At 40.0% G+C, this 21159-nt stretch overlaps 2 protein-coding genes across 2 annotated transcripts; both read left to right on the forward strand.

Moving 5' to 3' along the window:
* Positions 1-9040: 9040 nt before the first annotated feature.
* LOC140546995 (histone H4) lies at positions 9041-9352 on the forward strand. Its single transcript, XM_072670481.1, has one exon. The coding sequence runs from the start codon at positions 9041-9043 to the stop codon at positions 9350-9352; it is 312 nt and encodes a 103-aa protein (XP_072526582.1).
* Positions 9353-10240: 888 nt separating this feature from the next.
* On the forward strand, positions 10241-10615 carry LOC140546731 (histone H2B). The gene has a single exon (XM_072670118.1). It carries the CDS (start codon positions 10241-10243, stop codon positions 10613-10615), a length of 375 nt encoding a protein of 124 aa, XP_072526219.1.
* Positions 10616-21159: the final 10544 nt, after the last annotated feature.

Consider the following 21159-nt stretch of genomic DNA (forward strand, 5'->3'; position numbering starts at 1 on the left):
GGTTCAGAGCTAGACTTATGATGTAGAGGGTCGGAGCAAGGCAAAAGGACGAGGGTAGAGTAAGTAAAATAGTATGGCGGTCAAAGGCCTCAGTTTTATGATGAAGGTGGATTGAGTTAAAGTGACGGTGAGTTTAAGCCTTTGCCTTAGGATACAAAGGAAGGTTCAGTAAAAGTAAGTTTCAACATTAGCCATCAGCCTGATGATTTGGATACACATGGCCTCGGCCTACTGAGGAATGCACATCTAAGTAGAATGGTCATGACTGCATGGAATGGGTTAAATGAAAGTAAAAGTTTAAAAATAATAATTTGGTGTGTTGCTTATTGAGATAGAGGGAGGGATGGGGTTAATTTGTTTTAGTACAAGAATGAAATTGGAGTTGTTTCATGTGAGAGGTTCGAATGAGGATGGGGAGTGATTTTGTATAATGGTTGGAGGAAGGATGGTGTTATTTCATTTTAGGGTTGGAGAGAGAAGGTCGTGGGGTTTGTATTAGAGTATGAATGAAAATGGGTTATTTTATTTTGGGATTAGACGGCGGATGGGGTTATTTGGTTTCATGGTTAGAATGATGTTAAGGTTATGTTGTACTAGGTAAAGAGGGAGGACAGAGTTATTTTGTATTAGGACTATTTGGTTTGGTTCACTAACAGATGAATTTGGTTGAAGCCTTAGGTTAATGGTGAGATTTGAGCGAGCAAGAATAGGTTCAGAGCTAGACTTATGATGTAGAGGGTCGGAGCAAGGCAAAAGGACGAGGGTAGAGTAAGTAAAATAGTATGGCGGTCAAAGGCCTCAGTTTTATGATGAAGGTGGATTGAGTTAAAGGGACGGTGAGTTTAAGCCTTTGCCTTAGGATACAAAGGAAGGTTCAGTAAAAGTAAGTTTCAACATTAGCCATCAGCCTGATGATTTGGATACACATGGCCTCGGCCTACTGAGGGGATGGTGTTCTTAGGGTTGAAGGCTTCTCCTTTTTTACGCCAAATGGTGCACACATCATTGTGGCCAAACAACTCAATTTTTGTTTCATCTGACCATAAAACAGAACACCAGAAGTCTTCTTCTTTGTCCAGATGAGCATTTGCAAAGGTCAAGCGGGCTTTTGTGTGCCTTTTCTGGAGAAGTGGTGTCCTCCTTGGCCTGCGTCCGTGGAACCCAGCAGTGTGCAGTGTCCGTTGAACTGTCTGCCTTGAGATGTCGCCACCAGCAGAGTCCAGATTCACCAGGATGGCCTTGGTGGTGATCCTTGGATTTTTCTTCACCTCTCTCACTATTCTCCTGGCCAGCACAGGTGTCACTTTTGGCTTCCGACCACATCTTCTGAGATTTTCCACAGTGCGGAACTTCTTGTATTTTTTAATAATACTTTGCACTGTAGCCACTGGAACTTGAAAACATTTTGATATGGCTTTATAGCCCTTTCCTGACTTGTGAGCGGCCACAATGCACAGCCGCAGGTCCTTAGTGAGCTCCTTTGTCTTAGCCATGACTGTCCACAAACCAACTGCAGAGAGCTGCTGTTGTTCTCCTGTTGAGTTGATTAAAACAGCTGTTCCCAATGAATCAGGGTAATTAGGATGCTTTAAAACAGCTTGGACTATTTGGAATGGTATAGAACTTTGGATTTTCCCATATACTGTGACAGTTTTCAAAGGGTATGAATAATTTTGGACATGCCACTTTTTGTTCAAATGTGTATAAAAGCTGAGAAATACTTTTTCCCACAATGATGCCTCTTGTACATCATCGTGTTATCTCCTGGGAGATGCCTGTGTCGTTTCAAGGCAAAAATATAACTTCTGGTTAAATAAAAGTAAATTTAAGTCAAACTTTGCCAGGGGTATGAATACTTTCGGGCATGACTGTATATTATAACGTTTTGTACAACATTTCACATCAAAATCGCCATATTTAACATGTGTTTTAATACATATTAATACGTTTCTTTAAATACCTATCAATATGATTATACATATTTAATAGTTTGGAAACAGTTCATTCACCCCAGCAAAAAGTTGAAGCCACTGCTACTTCAGTAGAACACTACACTTTACACTATGTAGTGTTTAGGCCGGTTTTGGCCTATTACAAACGGCATTTGACATGGATGGAGCGTGGATCCCACCGCGTGGTGAAACTATACAACTGCAAGCACAGTTTCAGAGAGCAATGTATGTGTATATTTATATAATGAGAGCTTGATTTTGGGTACCTACGTTTCATACATATGCAAAATGAGTTTGATTCCATAGAGAGTAAGCGAGACCAGCTGTGGGGCCGCAGTAAAGGAGTTAAGTGTATATTCCGGAGAGGACCACCGTTGTTGTGGGAACGCAGACATATGTCATGGATGGAGCGTGGATGCCATCGTGTGGTCAAACTAGGCAAATGCAAACGTTAACTACGTAGATTTATTCGTGTATGTGTGTGAATGTAACAGCTTTTTTCATTTGATAGATGGTTGTGAACTCCAGTACGTCTACTAAATCATTTGTATTGCGGTGTTATTTTGGTTAGTGTTTTTTAAAGTACATTTTAAAAAATGTTTCTATTGAAGCATACTTCAGTTCAGGGCATTTTAGTAGCCAGCATGGTTACCAGTTCTCATGCTGCCAGGCAATGAAATGGAAACTTAATTTAGGGTAATTTTATACACATTAAATATGATTGTTAACTGCACCAACAAATCTAAAAAGTAATTATGTGTCTTACGTGATGATTTTCGTTTGGGCTTGGGTTTCATTTCAACAATATGCTAACGATAACATACTCCAGACTGTATAATCTCCTTCCACAACTAGATAAAATGTCTTGTTTTGAAGAACGCTTGATAGAAGTCTTTAATAAAGGCACTTTATTAGCCATCATGACAACCAAACAGCATGCAGTTATGTAAAAAGCCACCAATTTACTCACTGCTAGAAGCCATTGAGACAAACTATAGAGTAGTGCACTTCTATGTAGGACCTTTATTTCCTTTTCTTTAGAGCCCTTAAACTCTGTGTATTAGCTTATATTGAGGTTACCATAATAATCATAAATCAGTAAAAAACACCGCTCATCTGCTATCAAGACCTGACCGAGGAGCTGGAGGCCAGTGGAGCAAAGCTAAAATATGGAAAAGCATACGCACCCTCAAATTGGTGCAAAAAAAAATAAATAATAATTTTAATCATTCAAGGCATAGGTAAGTAACAAATGAATACAAAAGTGCTAACAAAAGTGAATGAAAAGCCAGCCGTACTCACTTGTGAATTCGCTTTTTTGATTTTGCTTCTTTAAACGTCTCTGTGGACCAAAAAAAAAAGATTAATTGTTTTACATTTTAACCACACGATGGCATCCACGCTCCATTTACGTACTATGACCACAGACTTAAAGCTTAGCCCTGAAACTCCATCAGAAGCCTAAAAGACTTGACTAGAGAAGTGCACTTCTGTGTAGTGTATACAGTGTAAGGGATTTAGGAAGTGCCCTATTGCAAACGTCACCGTTGTTTTGGGATCGTGGATATATGTCATGGATGGAGCGTGGATGCCATCGTGTGGTCAAACTCGCAAATGCAAACGCTAAAAACATAGATGTATACGTGTATGTGTGTGAATGTTACAGCTTTTACATATGACAGATGGTTGTGAACTCCAGTAAGTCTACTAAGATCTACCAAGGAACATTTGGGCATTTTAGTAGCCAGCATGACAACCAGTTGTCATGCTACCAGGCAATGAAAACTTAATTTAGGGCACTGCAATTTTTATACACATTAAATATGATTGTTAACTGCACCAATACATCTAAAAAGTCATTACATGTCTTGCGGGATGATTTTTGTTTGGGTTTTAACAATATGCTAATGATAAAGTAGGACAGAAATTTTTTTTACTCCAGACTGTATTACCTCCTTCCACAACTCGATCAAATGGCTTTAGATAAAGAATCCTTGATAGAAGCATTCTTTATTTAAGGCACTTTTTTATCAGTTAGGTAAAAAGCCAACAATTCGCTCACTACTATAAGCCATTGAGACAAACTGTAGAGTAGTGCAATTCTATGAATGACGTTTTTCCCCTCCCCCTTTAGAGCCCTTAAATTCTATGCTGTATGGTTATGTGTATGTATGTATGCATCAGCTTATATTGAGGTTAACATAATAATCATAAATCAATAAAGAACACCGCTCATCTGCTATCAAGACCTGACTAAGGAGCTAGAGGCCAGTGGAGCAAAGCTACAATTACGAAAAGCATACGCACCATCGGTGCAAAAAAATCATTTTAACCTGCCAGGTTTAGGTCAAAGACTTTCTTCAAGGCATAGGTAAGTAACAAATGAATACAAAAGTGCTAACAAAAGTGTATCAAAAGCCAGCCGTACTCACTTGTGAATTAGCTTTTTTGTGCTTCTCAAATTGAACTCTTTCTCTTCTTTCTGATTTTGCTTCTTTAAATGTCTCTGTGGACCAAGAAAAAAAAAACTAAAAAAAAAGATGAATTGTTTTATATTTTGCAGATTTACATTTTGACCACCAGATGGCATCCACGCTCCATTCACGTACTACGACAACAGACTTAAAGCTTAGCCCTGAAACTCCATCAGAATCCTAAGGGGTAGGTCTAGCCAAACTGCTTCCCCTCACCCTGACTTCATCATGAGCTCTACACTTACTTTGCTTACCACAATGTCTTTCCATATTTCTTTATCATCCACTAACTGCAACATATGATAAAAGCAACATTACTTAAAGCAACATTAACTCCCTCTGTGTTTATCTAATCTAGCATGACTTTTATTAGAAGATGTAAAGCGAGCCTGAGAAATCCAAGGGGTAAACATGTAGTTTTAGTTGGCCTCATTAGGAGCTTTTCCCTTGTATGCAATAATATACCATTTATTCGATTTGTGTTTGTTCTTTCTTTCTTTAAATGTCTCTGTGGACACTATATCTTTAACTTGTAGTGTATTAGATTAACGACTACAATTCCCATGATGCCTAACTAAAGATTTTTTTGCACCGATGGTGCGTATGCTTTTCGTAATTGTAGCTTTGCTCCACTGGCCTCTAGCTCCTTAGTCAGGTCTTGATAGCAGATGAGCGGTGTTCTTTATTGATTTATGATTATTATGTTAACCTCAATATAAGCTGATAAAACCTTGCCAAATAAAATTATTTTTGCACAGATTTAATTGTGTGGGTATGAGACATGTTAGTATTATTCCTACATTCACTTCTCATTGGTGAAGATCTTCTCTAATGGCCAATGTCAGTGTTAACACTTTACTGTACATCCTATACATTTGCACTCCTGGACACTACTAACACTTTATTATTATTACTTAATAATACAGTGTTATTATTAAATTTTTATGTATCGTCATCTGTCCACTTCATTTCTTATTTTTCATAACTGCACTGTCCTTCATCTGCAGTTAGTTTCAAATGCATTTTCACATGTATTCTATTTATCTGTCTATCTATCTATCTTGCAGTGTGGGTTCTAACTAGACAAAGGACTCCAAAAGTCATGTTTGTGTTTTTAAACCACAGTATTGACTTTGTCCTCATGTAACTCATGTATAGTGTAACTGGGTATCTCAGTATCTTCACCTGGATTTATTGATCCAAAACTGTAGCTTAGTGATGTCAAGGTTCAAATGTTTAAAGTCATGTCATGTTGAATGTTGTGAGGGAATACGTCTGAAAATATATGGAACCTGGCCTGGCAGATACATATTCTGACCACCAGATGGCATCACTACTCCATTCACGTTCTGCAACTACATAGTCTTAGGGCCTAGCCCTGAAACTCCATCAGAAGCCTAAGAGGTAGGTCCAGCCGAACTGCTACCACTCATCCTGACTTCATCATGAGCTTTACACTTACTTTGCTCACCACAATTTATTTCCTTCCTTTCTCTTCCACTAACTGCTAACCAATATGACTTTAGAAGAAGATTTATTAGAAGATGTATAGTGAAAACCTGAGGAATCCAAATGGTGTGGGTTTAGTTTAAGTTGGCCTTGTTTTATTTTATGTGCAGAAATATGTCAGTGGTGGTGGTTGTGTGTGTGTGTGTGTGTGTGTGTGTGTGTGTGTGGGTGTGTGTGTGTGGGTGTGTGTGTGGGTGTGTGTGTGTGTGTGTGTGTGTGTGTGTGTGTGTGAGAGAGAGAGAGAGAGAGAGAGAGAGAGAGAGAGAGAGCTTGATGCATACTTATTCAATCTGACAGAAAATACAAACCCTGTACTGGTTTGTGTTTGAGCAATATGTGTTGACAAAGAAAAAAAGAACAAATTACTGGTTGAATCTATAAAACACTATGCTTCCTTTAAGTGTGTCTATGTCAATGTGTCAATGACACAATGTGTCTTTATCCTGTAGTGTCAAGATCAAGGACTACAATTCCCATGATGCCTAACTACAAGTTCAGCCTATTGACACACGTGCCATGTATTAGGACTAATCACGTGTTGTTTTAGAACGTTTTCGAAAAGTATAGATGACGTACAGTGTTTTATTGATTCAACCATTCATGTGATCCGGCTCTTTAATTCTTGAATTTGATTTATTGTTGTACTGGGTTGTTGGCGTTGTATTTTCTAAACGTTGCAAACCCTTTGTATGTGGATTTACTTGTTCAATATGTTGTCATGGAGCCTGTCTCTCTCTCTCTATCTCTGTCTATCTCTCTATGTATACATATCTATCTACCTACCTACCTTCCTACCTACCACCCTCCCTCTCTTCATCTAATGATGAAATCCGATAACTGCACGTCCAGTCACAGTAAAAAGTAAACCGTGTGCCATGGTGTACAGTAGTGGGCTGATCTCAGTGTGTGCTTGTTTTATGCTTGCAAGGTCGTAACCCTAGTACTAAATAGCCATTTATGTCATTTATTCAGGCATTCAGGTGCATTGAGGGAGGACACGTACTCTTGTCGTGTGTGTGTGTGAAATAATCGCTACGCACGTTAGAATGGCGTGATGTAGTGTGACTTTGTTGTATACGAGACCGAGGCGCACATGGCGACAGCCATCAGAGGGGAGTGGACGGCTGACCGAGGTATTTGTCGTGTTAAGACCTATGTTAACTACTTTTAATGTTCATACATGTGAAACGTCGTCTTTACATGACGACATGTGAGTCATTACACTTTGCGTTGCTTTGTGGAATAGGCGTGAGCTGGAGACTGGACCTGGTCAGCTCCGTTGTGTCGCTGTTGGCACGATAACGTTTGCTAACTTGCCAAAAATGAAGTGGATACTGAAATCCGATAAGTCGATTTTGCGGAGAGCCTAAAGTTGTACACCCAGTCACAGCAAATCGACGTAGAACTGCCGTTGCTGGATCTATGTGTGGAGTTGTACATAGCTTGGAGCCAGCTTAACGATTAGCAGCGTGGCTAACTCGGCCAGCATAAACAGTAAAGCACAAATATGAGCCTAATTATGAGGGGTCATTATTTATTGACCACAGTGCAGTGCCACATGCGGAGTTGTAGCATAAAAGTACGCAATACAGCCGTGATTTGTGGCTGTTGAGTGATTTGAGTTAACTTGCTTTTTCAGGTCCACACATGAGCTAACATAGCGATTAGCATGCTAGCTAACTCGGATGGTACAAACAATAGCATTACGCCAGCGAGTGTAAATACCTGTCAGATAAATACACACTCGCTCGAGTCAGTCAAGTTTTATTATGAAACCGTGTATATAGCTAGCAACATTTTATACGTTTACTGCCGTGGTTGAAATCGAGAAGCCACCTCGGAGAGTAGCATGATGGCTAGGTGTCTAAAAATTAATCACAAAAATAACGATATTACGGACACGTGCGTAGTTCTCTATATTGTTATTTGGAGCAAGTGAGGGAGAAACAGTCGTGCTTAAACCCGGCTACCAGCAGCGTATCTTCTGGTTTTCAGAGCTGGGCGGCCTGTGTAGCTTGCTAGCTAGTGTTTTGTTTACAAAAGATTATTTTCGTTATTAGCTAGTTGCCGAAACGGCATCGGTCAACCGAAAAAACGAACAAACAAAAAAACAATGCAATTTCGCTCGTTGGCCAATAGTTAAACAGTAAAAAAGCTCAGAAAAAGCTATGACATTAGAACCGGAGTTGCACTGTCCAATTCCCAAGCAGCTCACTACTCCCTATGGAGTGCACGGTGTCACGAAAAAACGCTGTGCACTAGGGAGTAGTGGAGTGCGGTTTAGGATCGCCCCAGGTGTACGAAGGAAGACTTCATGCATGGAGCATGGGGTGTCATCCTGTGGTAAAAGATAAGATAAGATAAGATAAGATAAGATAAGATAAGATAATCCTTAAACACGGAAAGATTATATATATATATATATATATATATATATATATATATATATATATATATATATATATATATATATATATATATACACTTGGCGTTATTATTGTAGTAATTGATTTTTAGAAAACAGTGCATAAATGTTTATTTACAAAGGCCACATGGCCCCTATCCACTTCTTACAGTGACTCAAAGTAGGCTCATACACAGCCTCACTAAACAGTTCATCTTATGCCTAGGTCACTGAATTGTATGAATTTATTCAGTTATTTATTTATTTAAGATTTCGCCATAAGACCAATCTATTTCAGAAATGATTTTAGCTCTTAATTGCAGTTTAGGTTACTTCGTCATTATATGGTCAAGCAGGTCTGGAGCTAGGCTGTAGGTTTCAAAGCTAAATCATGTTGAGTTAAAGTATTCACAGTGAAGGTTATGCATGATCCAAAGTGTGCTGCGTTATTTTGAACATGAGTACATCCAGAGAGAACGGAATTCTGGTTGACTGTATTTTGTATGGCTACCCACTCAGTGGCTATACAGCAAAACAAGCGTTCTGCACACGTACAGAGTATGAGGCGGAGCTGATGTACTGTGACGTCGCTCGGTTCCCTTGCTTTCATTTAGGTCCTATAGAGGGGTATAATTGGCGTGCCTCGGGTGCTCCAGCTTCATAGATTCTCTTCTCGTCGACTGAGAAAAGAAGCAGCTAGGATGTCCGGCAGAGGCAAGGGCGGCAAAGGCCTTGGAAAAGGAGGCGCCAAGCGTCATCGTAAAGTGCTTCGCGATAACATCCAGGGTATCACAAAGCCGGCTATTCGCCGTCTGGCTCGTCGTGGTGGCGTCAAGCGTATCTCCGGTCTGATCTACGAAGAGACCCGCGGTGTGCTCAAAGTGTTCCTGGAAAACGTGATCAGGGACGCAGTCACGTACACTGAGCATGCCAAAAGAAAGACCGTCACCGCTATGGATGTGGTGTACGCCCTGAAGCGCCAGGGACGCACTCTGTACGGATTCGGAGGTTAAACGCTCGGCCTGAACAGCTCTAAACCCAACGGCTCTTTTAAGAGCCACTCACAAATCCAGCAAAAGAGCCTGTTTCTAATCTTAGCTTGTTTGTTTCAAATAAGGCAGTTTCCCGGATACTCTGTATTAAGAATGTAATATACGGGAAGAGTACATATATGTTACTTTGTATATATGTATTGTTTTACACCCCCCCCCGTATGCGTTGGTAAAATCAGAACTATACGTCTTAATAAATCCTGATAGTTGCCGTCAACGCCGCTGTGGCGAAAAACAGATTAAGCCCTGTAGATTAAAAATGCGCGGGAAGGCGAACAAAGAGTTGATCATATTTGTTTGTTTCAATAAAGTCAATGATGGTGGTTATGAATCTCCCGGTTACTTTGTTAAGAAGCTCATTTTCAGGAGGAAAAAACATAATTTATATATAATATTTATATATATATATGACATTATATTCTTATATAATAATGTGATTATTATATAAGAATACATATTGTTTTCCATTTACCCCGTTTGCGTTGATTAAATCAGAATTATACAGAACATCGCCGTCAACACCGCTTTGGCGAAAAATAATGTGCCGCCTGCACGGTGGGTACAAATGCGCGGGTAGGCGAACAAAGAGAATGCTGCTCAGGGGAGGGGGAAGGGAGGAGGAGAAAAGGGAGGGGATGGGAGGGGATGGGAGGGGAGGGGAGGGGAGGGGAGGGGAGGGGGAAAGGGAGTGTGGGGGGTTGGGAAGAAGCGAGCGGACAATTGTTGTCCAATGGTCGTACGACGGCATTCTAAAGGCGGTACCTTCTTGTATTAGAATGCCAGAGTCTAAATAATGTGGGAGCTTATCGCCTCCTCCTCATTCTTCAGTCTTACTCGACGAGGAACAGTATGCCTGAGCCAGCTAAGTCCGCGCCCAAGAAGGGATCCAAGAAAGCCGTGACCAAGACGGCCGGGAAAGGAGGCAAGAAGCGCAGAAAGTCCAGGAAGGAGAGCTATGCTATCTACGTGTACAAGGTGCTGAAGCAGGTCCACCCTGATACCGGTATCTCCTCCAAAGCGATGGGCATCATGAACTCGTTCGTGAACGACATCTTCGAGCGCATCGCCGGTGAGTCTTCCCGTTTGGCTCATTACAACAAACGTTCTACTATCACCTCTAGGGAGATCCAGACCGCTGTGCGTCTGCTCCTTCCCGGTGAGTTGGCCAAGCACGCCGTGTCCGAGGGCACAAAGGCCGTCACCAAGTACACGAGCTCCAAGTAAATGGTGATAGCGGCGTAATCCAAACCCAACGGCTCTTTTAAGAGCCACCCACGGTTTCTTCGAAAGAGCAGTTTTATTCAAGAACAAAGTCGCCGATGGTAAGCTATAATACTAATTATTATTATTAATATTATTTTTTTTTTTTTTTCCCCCATGAGTGCTTCTGCAGCCATTATTGTAAAAGGAATGCCCTTCAGTGTATGTATGTATGTAAATCAACTTACTTAGTTGTTTGTCTGCATTTAATTGGTATAGTATACTAAGATTCAGGGGAAGAGCAGCAAACTAAAATACTGTGCCATACTAACTGTATGGCGTGGGGTTGTAATGCTAAGTGGGATAAATGAAGCTGCACATCACCTGTGAAAGACCAGTCCAGAGGAGATCAGCCTTACAGGTGGGGAATAGTGAGGCAGGAAACCATACTAGGGTTGACTTGAAGCCTAGAACTATACACTTGATCTTTGTAATGAAAGCTGTCTAGTATATATAACCAGGCATACGGTTAGGAAAGAGAGGAAATAAGTATCTCCACAAGCTTTTTTTGTTGGGTCACAGAAGGGTGAAGTTATTCAAAGCCTTAGGTTTATGGTGAGATTTGAGTGAGCAAGAATAGGTTCAGAGCTAGACTTTTGATGTAGAGGGTCGGAGCGAGGCAAAAGGACGAGGGTAGAGTAAGTAAAATAGTATGGCGGTCAAAGGCCTCAGTTTTATGATGAAGGTGGATTGAGTTAAAGTGACGGTGAGTTTAAGCCTTTGCCTTAGGATACAAAGGAAGGTTCAGTAAAAGTAAGTTTCAACATTAGCCATCAGCCTGATGATTTGGATACACATGGCCTCGGCCTACTGAGGAATGCACATCTAAGTAGAATGGTCATGACTGCATGGAATGGGTTAAATGAAAGTAAAAGTTTAAAAATAATAATTTGGTGTGTTGCTTATTGAGATAGAGGGAGGGATGGGGTTAATTTGTTTTAGTACAAGAATGAGATTTGAGTTGTTTCATGTGAGGGGTTTGAATGAGGATGGAGTGATTTTGTTTAATGGTTGGAGGAAGGATGGTGTTATTTCATTTTAGGTTTTGTGAGAGAAGGTGGTGGGGTTTGTATTAGAGTATGAATGGAAATGGGTTATTTTATTTTGGGGTTAGACGGCGGATGGGGTTATTTGGTTTCATGGTTAGAATGATGTTAAGGTTATGTTGTACTAGGTTAAGAGGGAGGACAGAGTTATTTTGTATTAGGACTACTTGGTTTGGTCACAAAAAGATGAATTTGGTTGAAGCCTTAGGTTAATGGTGAGATTCGAGCGAGCAAGAATAGGTTCAGAGCTAGACTTTTGATGTAGAGGGTCGGAGCAAGGCAAAAAGACGAGGGTAGAGTAAGTAAATTTAGGTAGCGTAAGTAAAAAAGTATGGCGGTGAAAGTGTGTTTAGTGCAGATGTGATCTAGGAAGAGTGAGTAACAGCAGCTTTGTAAACGAGGCCTCAGGTTTATGATGGAGGTGGATTGTGTTAAAGTGACTGTGAGCTTAGGCCTTTGCCTTAGGAAGGTTCAGAAAAAGTGAATTTCAACATTGGCCATCAGCCTGATGATTTGGATACACATGGCCTCGGCCTACTGAGGAATGCAGATCTAAGTAGAATGGTCATGACTGCATGGAATGGGTTAAATGAAAGTAAAAGTTTAAAAATAATAATTTGGTGTGTTGCTTATTGAGATAGAGGGAGGGATGGGGTTAATTTGTTTTAGTACAAGAATGAAATTGGAGTTGTTTCATGTGAGAGGTTCGAATGAGGATGGGGAGTGATTTTGTATAATGGTTGGAGGAAGGATGGTGTTATTTCATTTTAGGGTTGGAGAGAGAAGGTCGTGGGGTTTGTATTAGAGTATGAATGAAAATGGGTTATTTTATTTTGGGATTAGACGGCGGATGGGGTTATTTGGTTTCATGGTTAGAATGATGTTAAGGTTATGTTGTACTAGGTTAAGAGGGAGGACAGAGTTATTTTGTATTAGGACTATTTGGTTTGGTTCACTAACAGATGAATTTGGTTGAAGCCTTAGGTTAATGGTGAGATTTGAGCGAGCAAGAATAGGTTCAGAGCTAGACTTATGATGTAGAGGGTCGGAGCAAGGCAAAAGGACGAGGGTAGAGTAAGTAAAATAGTATGGCGGTCAAAGGCCTCAGTTTTATGATGAAGGTGGATTGAGTTAAAGGGACGGTGAGTTTAAGCCTTTGCCTTAGGATACAAAGGAAGGTTCAGTAAAAGTAAGTTTCAACATTAGCCATCAGCCTGATGATTTGGATACACATGGCCTCGGCCTACTGAGGAATGCACATCTAAGTAGAATGGTCATGACTGCATGGAATGGGTTAAATGAAAGTAAAAGTTTAAAAATAATAATTTGGTGTGTTGCTTATTGAGATAGAGGGAGGGATGGGGTTAATTTGTTTTAGTACAAGAATGAGATTGGAGTTGTTTCATGTGAGGGGTTTGAATGAGGATGGAGTGATTTTGTTTAATGGTTGGAGGAAGGATGGGGTTATTTCATTTTAGGTTTTGTGAGAGAAGGTGGTGGGGTTTGTATTAGAGTATGAATGGAAATGGGTTATTTTATTTTGGGGTTAGACGGCGGATGGGGTTATTTGGTTTCATGGTTAGAATGATGTTAAGGTTATGTTGTACTAGGTTAAGAGGGAGGACAGAGTTATTTTGTATTAGGACTACTTGGTTTGGTCACAAAAAGATGAATTTGGTTGAAGCCTTAGGTTAATGGTGAGATTCGAGCAAGCAAGAATAGGTTCAGAGCTAGACTTTTGATGTAGAGGGTCGGAGCAAGGCAAAAAGACGAGGGTAGAGTAAGTAAATTTAGGTAGCGTAAGTAAAAAAGTATGGCGGTGAAAGTGTGTTTAGTGCAGATGTGATCTAGGAAGAGTGAGTAACAGCAGCTTTGTAAACGAGGCCTCAGGTTTATGATGGAGGTGGATTGTGTTAAAGTGACTGTGAGCTTAGGCCTTTGCCTTAGGAAGGTTCAGAAAAAGTGAATTTCAACATTGGCCATCAGCCTGATGATTTGGATACACATGGCCTCGGCCTACTGAGGAATGCAGATCTAAGTAGAATGGTCATGACTGCATGGAATGGGTTAAATGAAAGTAAAAGTTTAAAAATAATAATTTGGTGTGTTGCTTATTGAGATAGAGGGAGGGATGGGGTTAATTTGTTTTAGTACAAGAATGAAATTGGAGTTGTTTCATGTGAGAGGTTCGAATGAGGATGGGGAGTGATTTTGTATAATGGTTGGAGGAAGGATGGTGTTATTTCATTTTAGGGTTGGAGAGAGAAGGTCGTGGGGTTTGTATTAGAGTATGAATGAAAATGGGTTATTTTATTTTGGGATTAGACGGCGGATGGGGTTATTTGGTTTCATGGTTAGAATGATGTTAAGGTTATGTTGTACTAGGTAAAGAGGGAGGACAGAGTTATTTTGTATTAGGACTATTTGGTTTGGTTCACTAACAGATGAATTTGGTTGAAGCCTTAGGTTAATGGTGAGATTTGAGCGAGCAAGAATAGGTTCAGAGCTAGACTTATGATGTAGAGGGTCGGAGCAAGGCAAAAGGACGAGGGTAGAGTAAGTAAAATAGTATGGCGGTCAAAGGCCTCAGTTTTATGATGAAGGTGGATTGAGTTAAAGGGACGGTGAGTTTAAGCCTTTGCCTTAGGATACAAAGGAAGGTTCAGTAAAAGTAAGTTTCAACATTAGCCATCAGCCTGATGATTTGGATACACATGGCCTCGGCCTACTGAGGAATGCACATCTAAGTAGAATGGTCATGACTGCATGGAATGGGTTAAATGAAAGTAAAAGTTTAAAAATAATAATTTGGTGTGTTGCTTATTGAGATAGAGGGAGGGATGGGGTTAATTTGTTTTAGTACAAGAATGAAATTGGAGTTGTTTCATGTGAGAGGTTCGAATGAGGATGGGGAGTGATTTTGTATAATGGTTGGAGGAAGGATGGTGTTATTTCATTTTAGGGTTGGAGAGAGAAGGTCGTGGGGTTTGTATTAGAGTATGAATGAAAATGGGTTATTTTATTTTGGGATTAGACGGCGGATGGGGTTATTTGGTTTCATGGTTAGAATGATGTTAAGGTTATGTTGTACTAGGTTAAGAGGGAGGACAGAGTTATTTTGTATTAGGACTATTTGGTTTGGTTCACTAACAGATGAATTTAGTTGAAGCCTTAGGTTAATGGTGAGATTTGAGCGAGCAAGAATAGGTTCAGAGCTAGACTTATGATGTAGAGGGTCGGAGCAAGGCAAAAGGACGAGGGTAGAGTAAGTAAAATAGTATGGCGGTCAAAGGCCTCAGTTTTATGATGAAGGTGGATTGAGTTAAAGTGACGGTGAGTTTAAGCCTTTGCCTTAGGATACAAAGGAAGGTTCAGTAAAAGTAAGTTTCAACATTAGCCATCAGCCTGATGATTTGGATACACATGGCCTCGGCCTACTGAGGAATGCACATCTAAGTAGAATGGTCATGACTGCATGGAATGGGTTAAATGAAAGTAAAAGTTTAAAAATAATAATTTGGTGTGTTGCTTATTGAGATAGAGGGAGGGATGGGGTTAATTTGTTTTAGTACAAGAATGAAATTGGAGTTGTTTCATGTGAGAGGTTCGAATGAGGATGGGGAGTGATTTTGTATAATGGTTGGAGGAAGGATGGTGTTATTTCATTTTAGGGTTGGAGAGAGAAGGTCGTGGGGTTTGTATTAGAGTATGAATGAAAATGGGTTATTTTATTTTGGGATTAGACGGCGGATGGGGTTATTTGGTTTCATGGTTAGAATGATGTTAAGGTTATGTTGTACTAGGTAAAGAGGGAGGACAGAGTTATTTTGTATTAGGACTATTTGGTTTGGTTCACTAACAGATGAATTTGGTTGAAGCCTTAGGTTAATGGTGAGATTTGAGCGAGCAAGAATAGGTTCAGAGCTAGACTTATGATGTAGAGGGTCGGAGCAAGGCAAAAGGACGAGGGTAGAGTAAGTAAAATAGTATGGCGGTCAAAGGCCTCAGTTTTATGATGAAGGTGGATTGAGTTAAAGGGACGGTGAGTTTAAGCCTTTGCCTTAGGATACAAAGGAAGGTTCAGTAAAAGTAAGTTTCAACATTAGCCATCAGCCTGATGATTTGGATACACATGGCCTCGGCCTACTGAGGAATGCACATCTAAGTAGAATGGTCATGACTGCATGGAATGGGTTAAATGAAAGTAAAAGTTTAAAAATAATAATTTGGTGTGTTGCTTATTGAGATAGAGGGAGGGATGGGGTTAATTTGTTTTAGTACAAGAATGAAATTGGAGTTGTTTCATGTGAGAGGTTCGAATGAGGATGGGGAGTGATTTTGTATAATGGTTGGAGGAAGGATGGTGTTATTTCATTTTAGGGTTGGAGAGAGAAGGTCGTGGGGTTTGTATTAGAGTATGAATGAAAATGGGTTATTTTATTTTGGGATTAGACGGCGGATGGGGTTATTTGGTTTCATGGTTAGAATGATGTTAAGGTTATGTTGTACTAGGTTAAGAGGGAGGACAGAGTTATTTTGTATTAGGACTATTTGGTTTGGTTCACTAACAGATGAATTTAGTTGAAGCCTTAGGTTAATGGTGAGATTTGAGCGAGCAAGAATAGGTTCAGAGCTAGACTTATGATGTAGAGGGTCGGAGCAAGGCAAAAGGACGAGGGTAGAGTAAGTAAAATAGTATGGCGGTCAAAGGCCTCAGTTTTATGATGAAGGTGGATTGAGTTAAAGTGACGGTGAGTTTAAGCCTTTGCCTTAGGATACAAAGGAAGGTTCAGTAAAAGTAAGTTTCAACATTAGCCATCAGCCTGATGATTTGGATACACATGGCCTCGGCCTACTGAGGAATGCACATCTAAGTAGAATGGTCATGACTGCATGGAATGGGTTAAATGAAAGTAAAAGTTTAAAAATAATAATTTGGTGTGTTGCTTATTGAGATAGAGGGAGGGATGGGGTTAATTTGTTTTAGGACAAGAATGAGATTGGAGTTGTTTCATGTGAGGGGTTTGAATGAGGATGGAGTGATTTTGTTTAATGGTTGGAGGAAGGATGGGGTTATTTCATTTTAGGTTTTGTGAGAGAAGGTGGTGGGGTTTGTATTAGAGTATGAATGGAAATGGGTTATTTTATTTTGGGGTTAGACGGCGGATGGGGTTATTTGGTTTCATGGTTAGAATGATGTTAAGGTTATGTTGTACTAGGTTAAGAGGGAGGACAGAGTTATTTTGTATTAGGACTACTTGGTTTGGTCACAAAAAGATGAATTTGGCTGAAGCCTTAGGTTAATGGTGAGATTCGAGCAAGCAAGAATAGGTTCAGAGCTAGACTTTTGATGTAGAGGGTCGGAGCAAGGCAAAAAGACGAGGGTAGAGTAAGTAAATTTAGGTAGCGTAAGTAAAAAAGTATGGCGGTGAAAGTGTGTTTAGTGCAGATGTGATCTAGGAAGAGTGAGTAACAGCAGCTTTGTAAACGAGGCCTCAGGTTTATGATGGAGGTGGATTGTGTTAAAGTGACTGTGAGCTTAGGCCTTTGCCTTAGGAAGGTTCAGAAAAAGTGAATTTCAACATTGGCCATCAGCCTGATGATTTGGATACACATGGCCTCGGCCTACTGAGGAATGCAGATCTAAGTAGAATGGTCATGACTGCATGGAATGGGTTAAATGAAAGTAAAAGTTTAAAAATAATAATTTGGTGTGTTGCTTATTGAGATAGAGGGAGGGATGGGGTTAATTTGTTTTAGTACAAGAATGAAATTGGAGTTGTTTCATGTGAGAGGTTCGAATGAGGATGGGGAGTGATTTTGTATAATGGTTGGAGGAAGGATGGTGTTATTTCATTTTAGGGTTGGAGAGAGAAGGTCGTGGGGTTTGTATTAGAGTATGAATGAAAATGGGTTATTTTATTTTGGGATTAGACGGCGGATGGGGTTATTTGGTTTCATGGTTAGAATGATGTTAAGGTTATGTTGTACTAGGTAAAGAGGGAGGACAGAGTTATTTTGTATTAGGACTATTTGGTTTGGTTCACTAACAGATGAATTTGGTTGAAGCCTTAGGTTAATGGTGAGATTTGAGCGAGCAAGAATAGGTTCAGAGCTAGACTTATGATGTAGAGGGTCGGAGCAAGGCAAAAGGACGAGGGTAGAGTAAGTAAAATAGTATGGCGGTCAAAGGCCTCAGTTTTATGATGAAGGTGGATTGAGTTAAAGGGACGGTGAGTTTAAGCCTTTGCCTTAGGATACAAAGGAAGGTTCAGTAAAAGTAAGTTTCAACATTAGCCATCAGCCTGATGATTTGGATACACATGGCCTCGGCCTACTGAGGAATGCACATCTAAGTAGAATGGTCATGACTGCATGGAATGGGTTAAATGAAAGTAAAAGTTTAAAAATAATAATTTGGTGTGTTGCTTATTGAGATAGAGGGAGGGATGGGGTTAATTTGTTTTAGTACAAGAATGAAATTGGAGTTGTTTCATGTGAGAGGTTCGAATGAGGATGGGGAGTGATTTTGTATAATGGTTGGAGGAAGGATGGTGTTATTTCATTTTAGGGTTGGAGAGAGAAGGTCGTGGGGTTTGTATTAGAGTATGAATGAAAATGGGTTATTTTATTTTGGGATTAGACGGCGGATGGGGTTATTTGGTTTCATGGTTAGAATGATGTTAAGGTTATGTTGTACTAGGTTAAGAGGGAGGACAGAGTTATTTTGTATTAGGACTATTTGGTTTGGTTCACTAACAGATGAATTTAGTTGAAGCCTTAGGTTAATGGTGAGATTTGAGCGAGCAAGAATAGGTTCAGAGCTAGACTTTTGATGTAGAGGGTCGGAGCAAGGCAAAAGGACGAGGGTAGAGTAAGTAAAATAGTATGGCGGTCAAAGGCCTCAGTTTTATGATGAAGGTGGATTGAGTTAAAGTGACGGTGAGTTTAAGCCTTTGCCTTAGGATACAAAGGAAGGTTCAGTAAAAGTAAGTTTCAACATTAGCCATCAGCCTGATGATTTGGATACACATGGCCTCGGCCTACTGAGGAATGCACATCTAAGTAGAATGGTCATGACTGCATGGAATGGGTTAAATGAAAGTAAAAGTTTAAAAATAATAATTTGGTGTGTTGCTTATTGAGATAGAGGGAGGGATGGGGTTAATTTGTTTTAGTACAAGAATGAAATTGGAGTTGTTTCATGTGAGAGGTTCGAATGAGGATGGGGAGTGATTTTGTATAATGGTTGGAGGAAGGATGGTGTTATTTCATTTTAGGGTTGGAGAGAGAAGGTCGTGGGGTTTGTATTAGAGTATGAATGAAAATGGGTTATTTTATTTTGGGATTAGACGGCGGATGGGGTTATTTGGTTTCATGGTTAGAATGATGTTAAGGTTATGTTGTACTAGGTAAAGAGGGAGGACAGAGTTATTTTGTATTAGGACTATTTGGTTTGGTTCACTAACAGATGAATTTGGTTGAAGCCTTAGGTTAATGGTGAGATTTGAGCGAGCAAGAATAGGTTCAGAGCTAGACTTATGATGTAGAGGGTCGGAGCAAGGCAAAAGGACGAGGGTAGAGTAAGTAAAATAGTATGGCGGTCAAAGGCCTCAGTTTTATGATGAAGGTGGATTGAGTTAAAGGGACGGTGAGTTTAAGCCTTTGCCTTAGGATACAAAGGAAGGTTCAGTAAAAGTAAGTTTCAACATTAGCCATCAGCCTGATGATTTGGATACACATGGCCTCGGCCTACTGAGGAATGCACATCTAAGTAGAATGGTCATGACTGCATGGAATGGGTTAAATGAAAGTAAAAGTTTAAAAATAATAATTTGGTGTGTTGCTTATTGAGATAGAGGGAGGGATGGGGTTAATTTGTTTTAGTACAAGAATGAAATTGGAGTTGTTTCATGTGAGAGGTTCGAATGAGGATGGGGAGTGATTTTGTATAATGGTTGGAGGAAGGATGGTGTTATTTCATTTTAGGGTTGGAGAGAGAAGGTCGTGGGGTTTGTATTAGAGTATGAATGAAAATGGGTTATTTTATTTTGGGATTAGACGGCGGATGGGGTTATTTGGTTTCATGGTTAGAATGATGTTAAGGTTATGTTGTACTAGGTTAAGAGGGAGGACAGAGTTATTTTGTATTAGGACTATTTGGTTTGGTTCACTAACAGATGAATTTAGTTGAAGCCTTAGGTTAATGGTGAGATTTGAGCGAGCAAGAATAGGTTCAGAGCTAGACTTATGATGTAGAGGGTCGGAGCAAGGCAAAAGGACGAGGGTAGAGTAAGTAAAATAGTATGGCGGTCAAAGGCCTCAGTTTTATGATGAAGGTGGATTGAGTTAAAGTGACGGTGAGTTTAAGCCTTTGCCTTAGGATACAAAGGAAGGTTCAGTAAAAGTAAGTTTCAACATTAGCCATCAGCCTGATGATTTGGATACACATGGCCTCGGCCTACTGAGGAATGCACATCTAAGTAGAATGGTCATGACTGCATGGAATGGGTTAAATGAAAGTAAAAGTTTAAAAATAATAATTTGGTGTGTTGCTTATTGAGATAGAGGGAGGGATGGGGTTAATTTGTTTTAGGACAAGAATGAGATTGGAGTTGTTTCATGTGAGGGGTTTGAATGAGGATGGAGTGATTTTGTTTAATGGTTGGAGGAAGGATGGGGTTATTTCATTTTAGGTTTTGTGAGAGAAGGTGGTGGGGTTTGTATTAGAGTATGAATGGAAATGGGTTATTTTATTTTGGGGTTAGACGGCGGATGGGGTTATTTGGTTTCATGGTTAGAATGATGTTAAGGTTATGTTGTACTAGGTTAAGAGGGAGGACAGAGTTATTTTGTATTAGGACTACTTGGTTTGGTCACAAAAAGATGAATTTGGTTGAAGCCTTAGGTTAATGGTGAGATTCGAGCAAGCAAGAATAGGTTCAGAGCTAGACTTTTGATGTAGAGGGTCGGAGCAAGGCAAAAAGACGAGGGTAGAGTAAGTAAATTTAGGTAGCGTAAGTAAAAAAGTATGGCGGTGAAAGTGTGTTTAGTGCAGATGTGATCTAGGAAGAGTGAGTAACAGCAGCTTTGTAAACGAGGCCTCAGGTTTATGATGGAGGTGGATTGTGTTAAAGTGACTGTGAGCTTAGGCCTTTGCCTTAGGAAGGTTCAGAAAAAGTGAATTTCAACATTGGCCATCAGCCTGATGATTTGGATACACATGGCCTCGGCCTACTGAGGAATGCAGATCTAAGTAGAATGGTCATGACTGCATGGAATGGGTTAAATGAAAGTAAAAGTTTAAAAATAATAATTTGGTGTGTTGCTTATTGAGATAGAGGGAGGGATGGGGTTAATTTGTTTTAGTACAAGAATGAAATTGGAGTTGTTTCATGTGAGAGGTTCGAATGAGGATGGGGAGTGATTTTGTATAATGGTTGGAGGAAGGATGGTGTTATT

The sequence above is a fragment of the Salminus brasiliensis genome, chromosome 24 (assembly GCF_030463535.1).
Source record: "Salminus brasiliensis chromosome 24, fSalBra1.hap2, whole genome shotgun sequence".
In the NCBI taxonomy this organism is placed as follows: domain Eukaryota; kingdom Metazoa; phylum Chordata; class Actinopteri; order Characiformes; family Bryconidae; genus Salminus; species Salminus brasiliensis.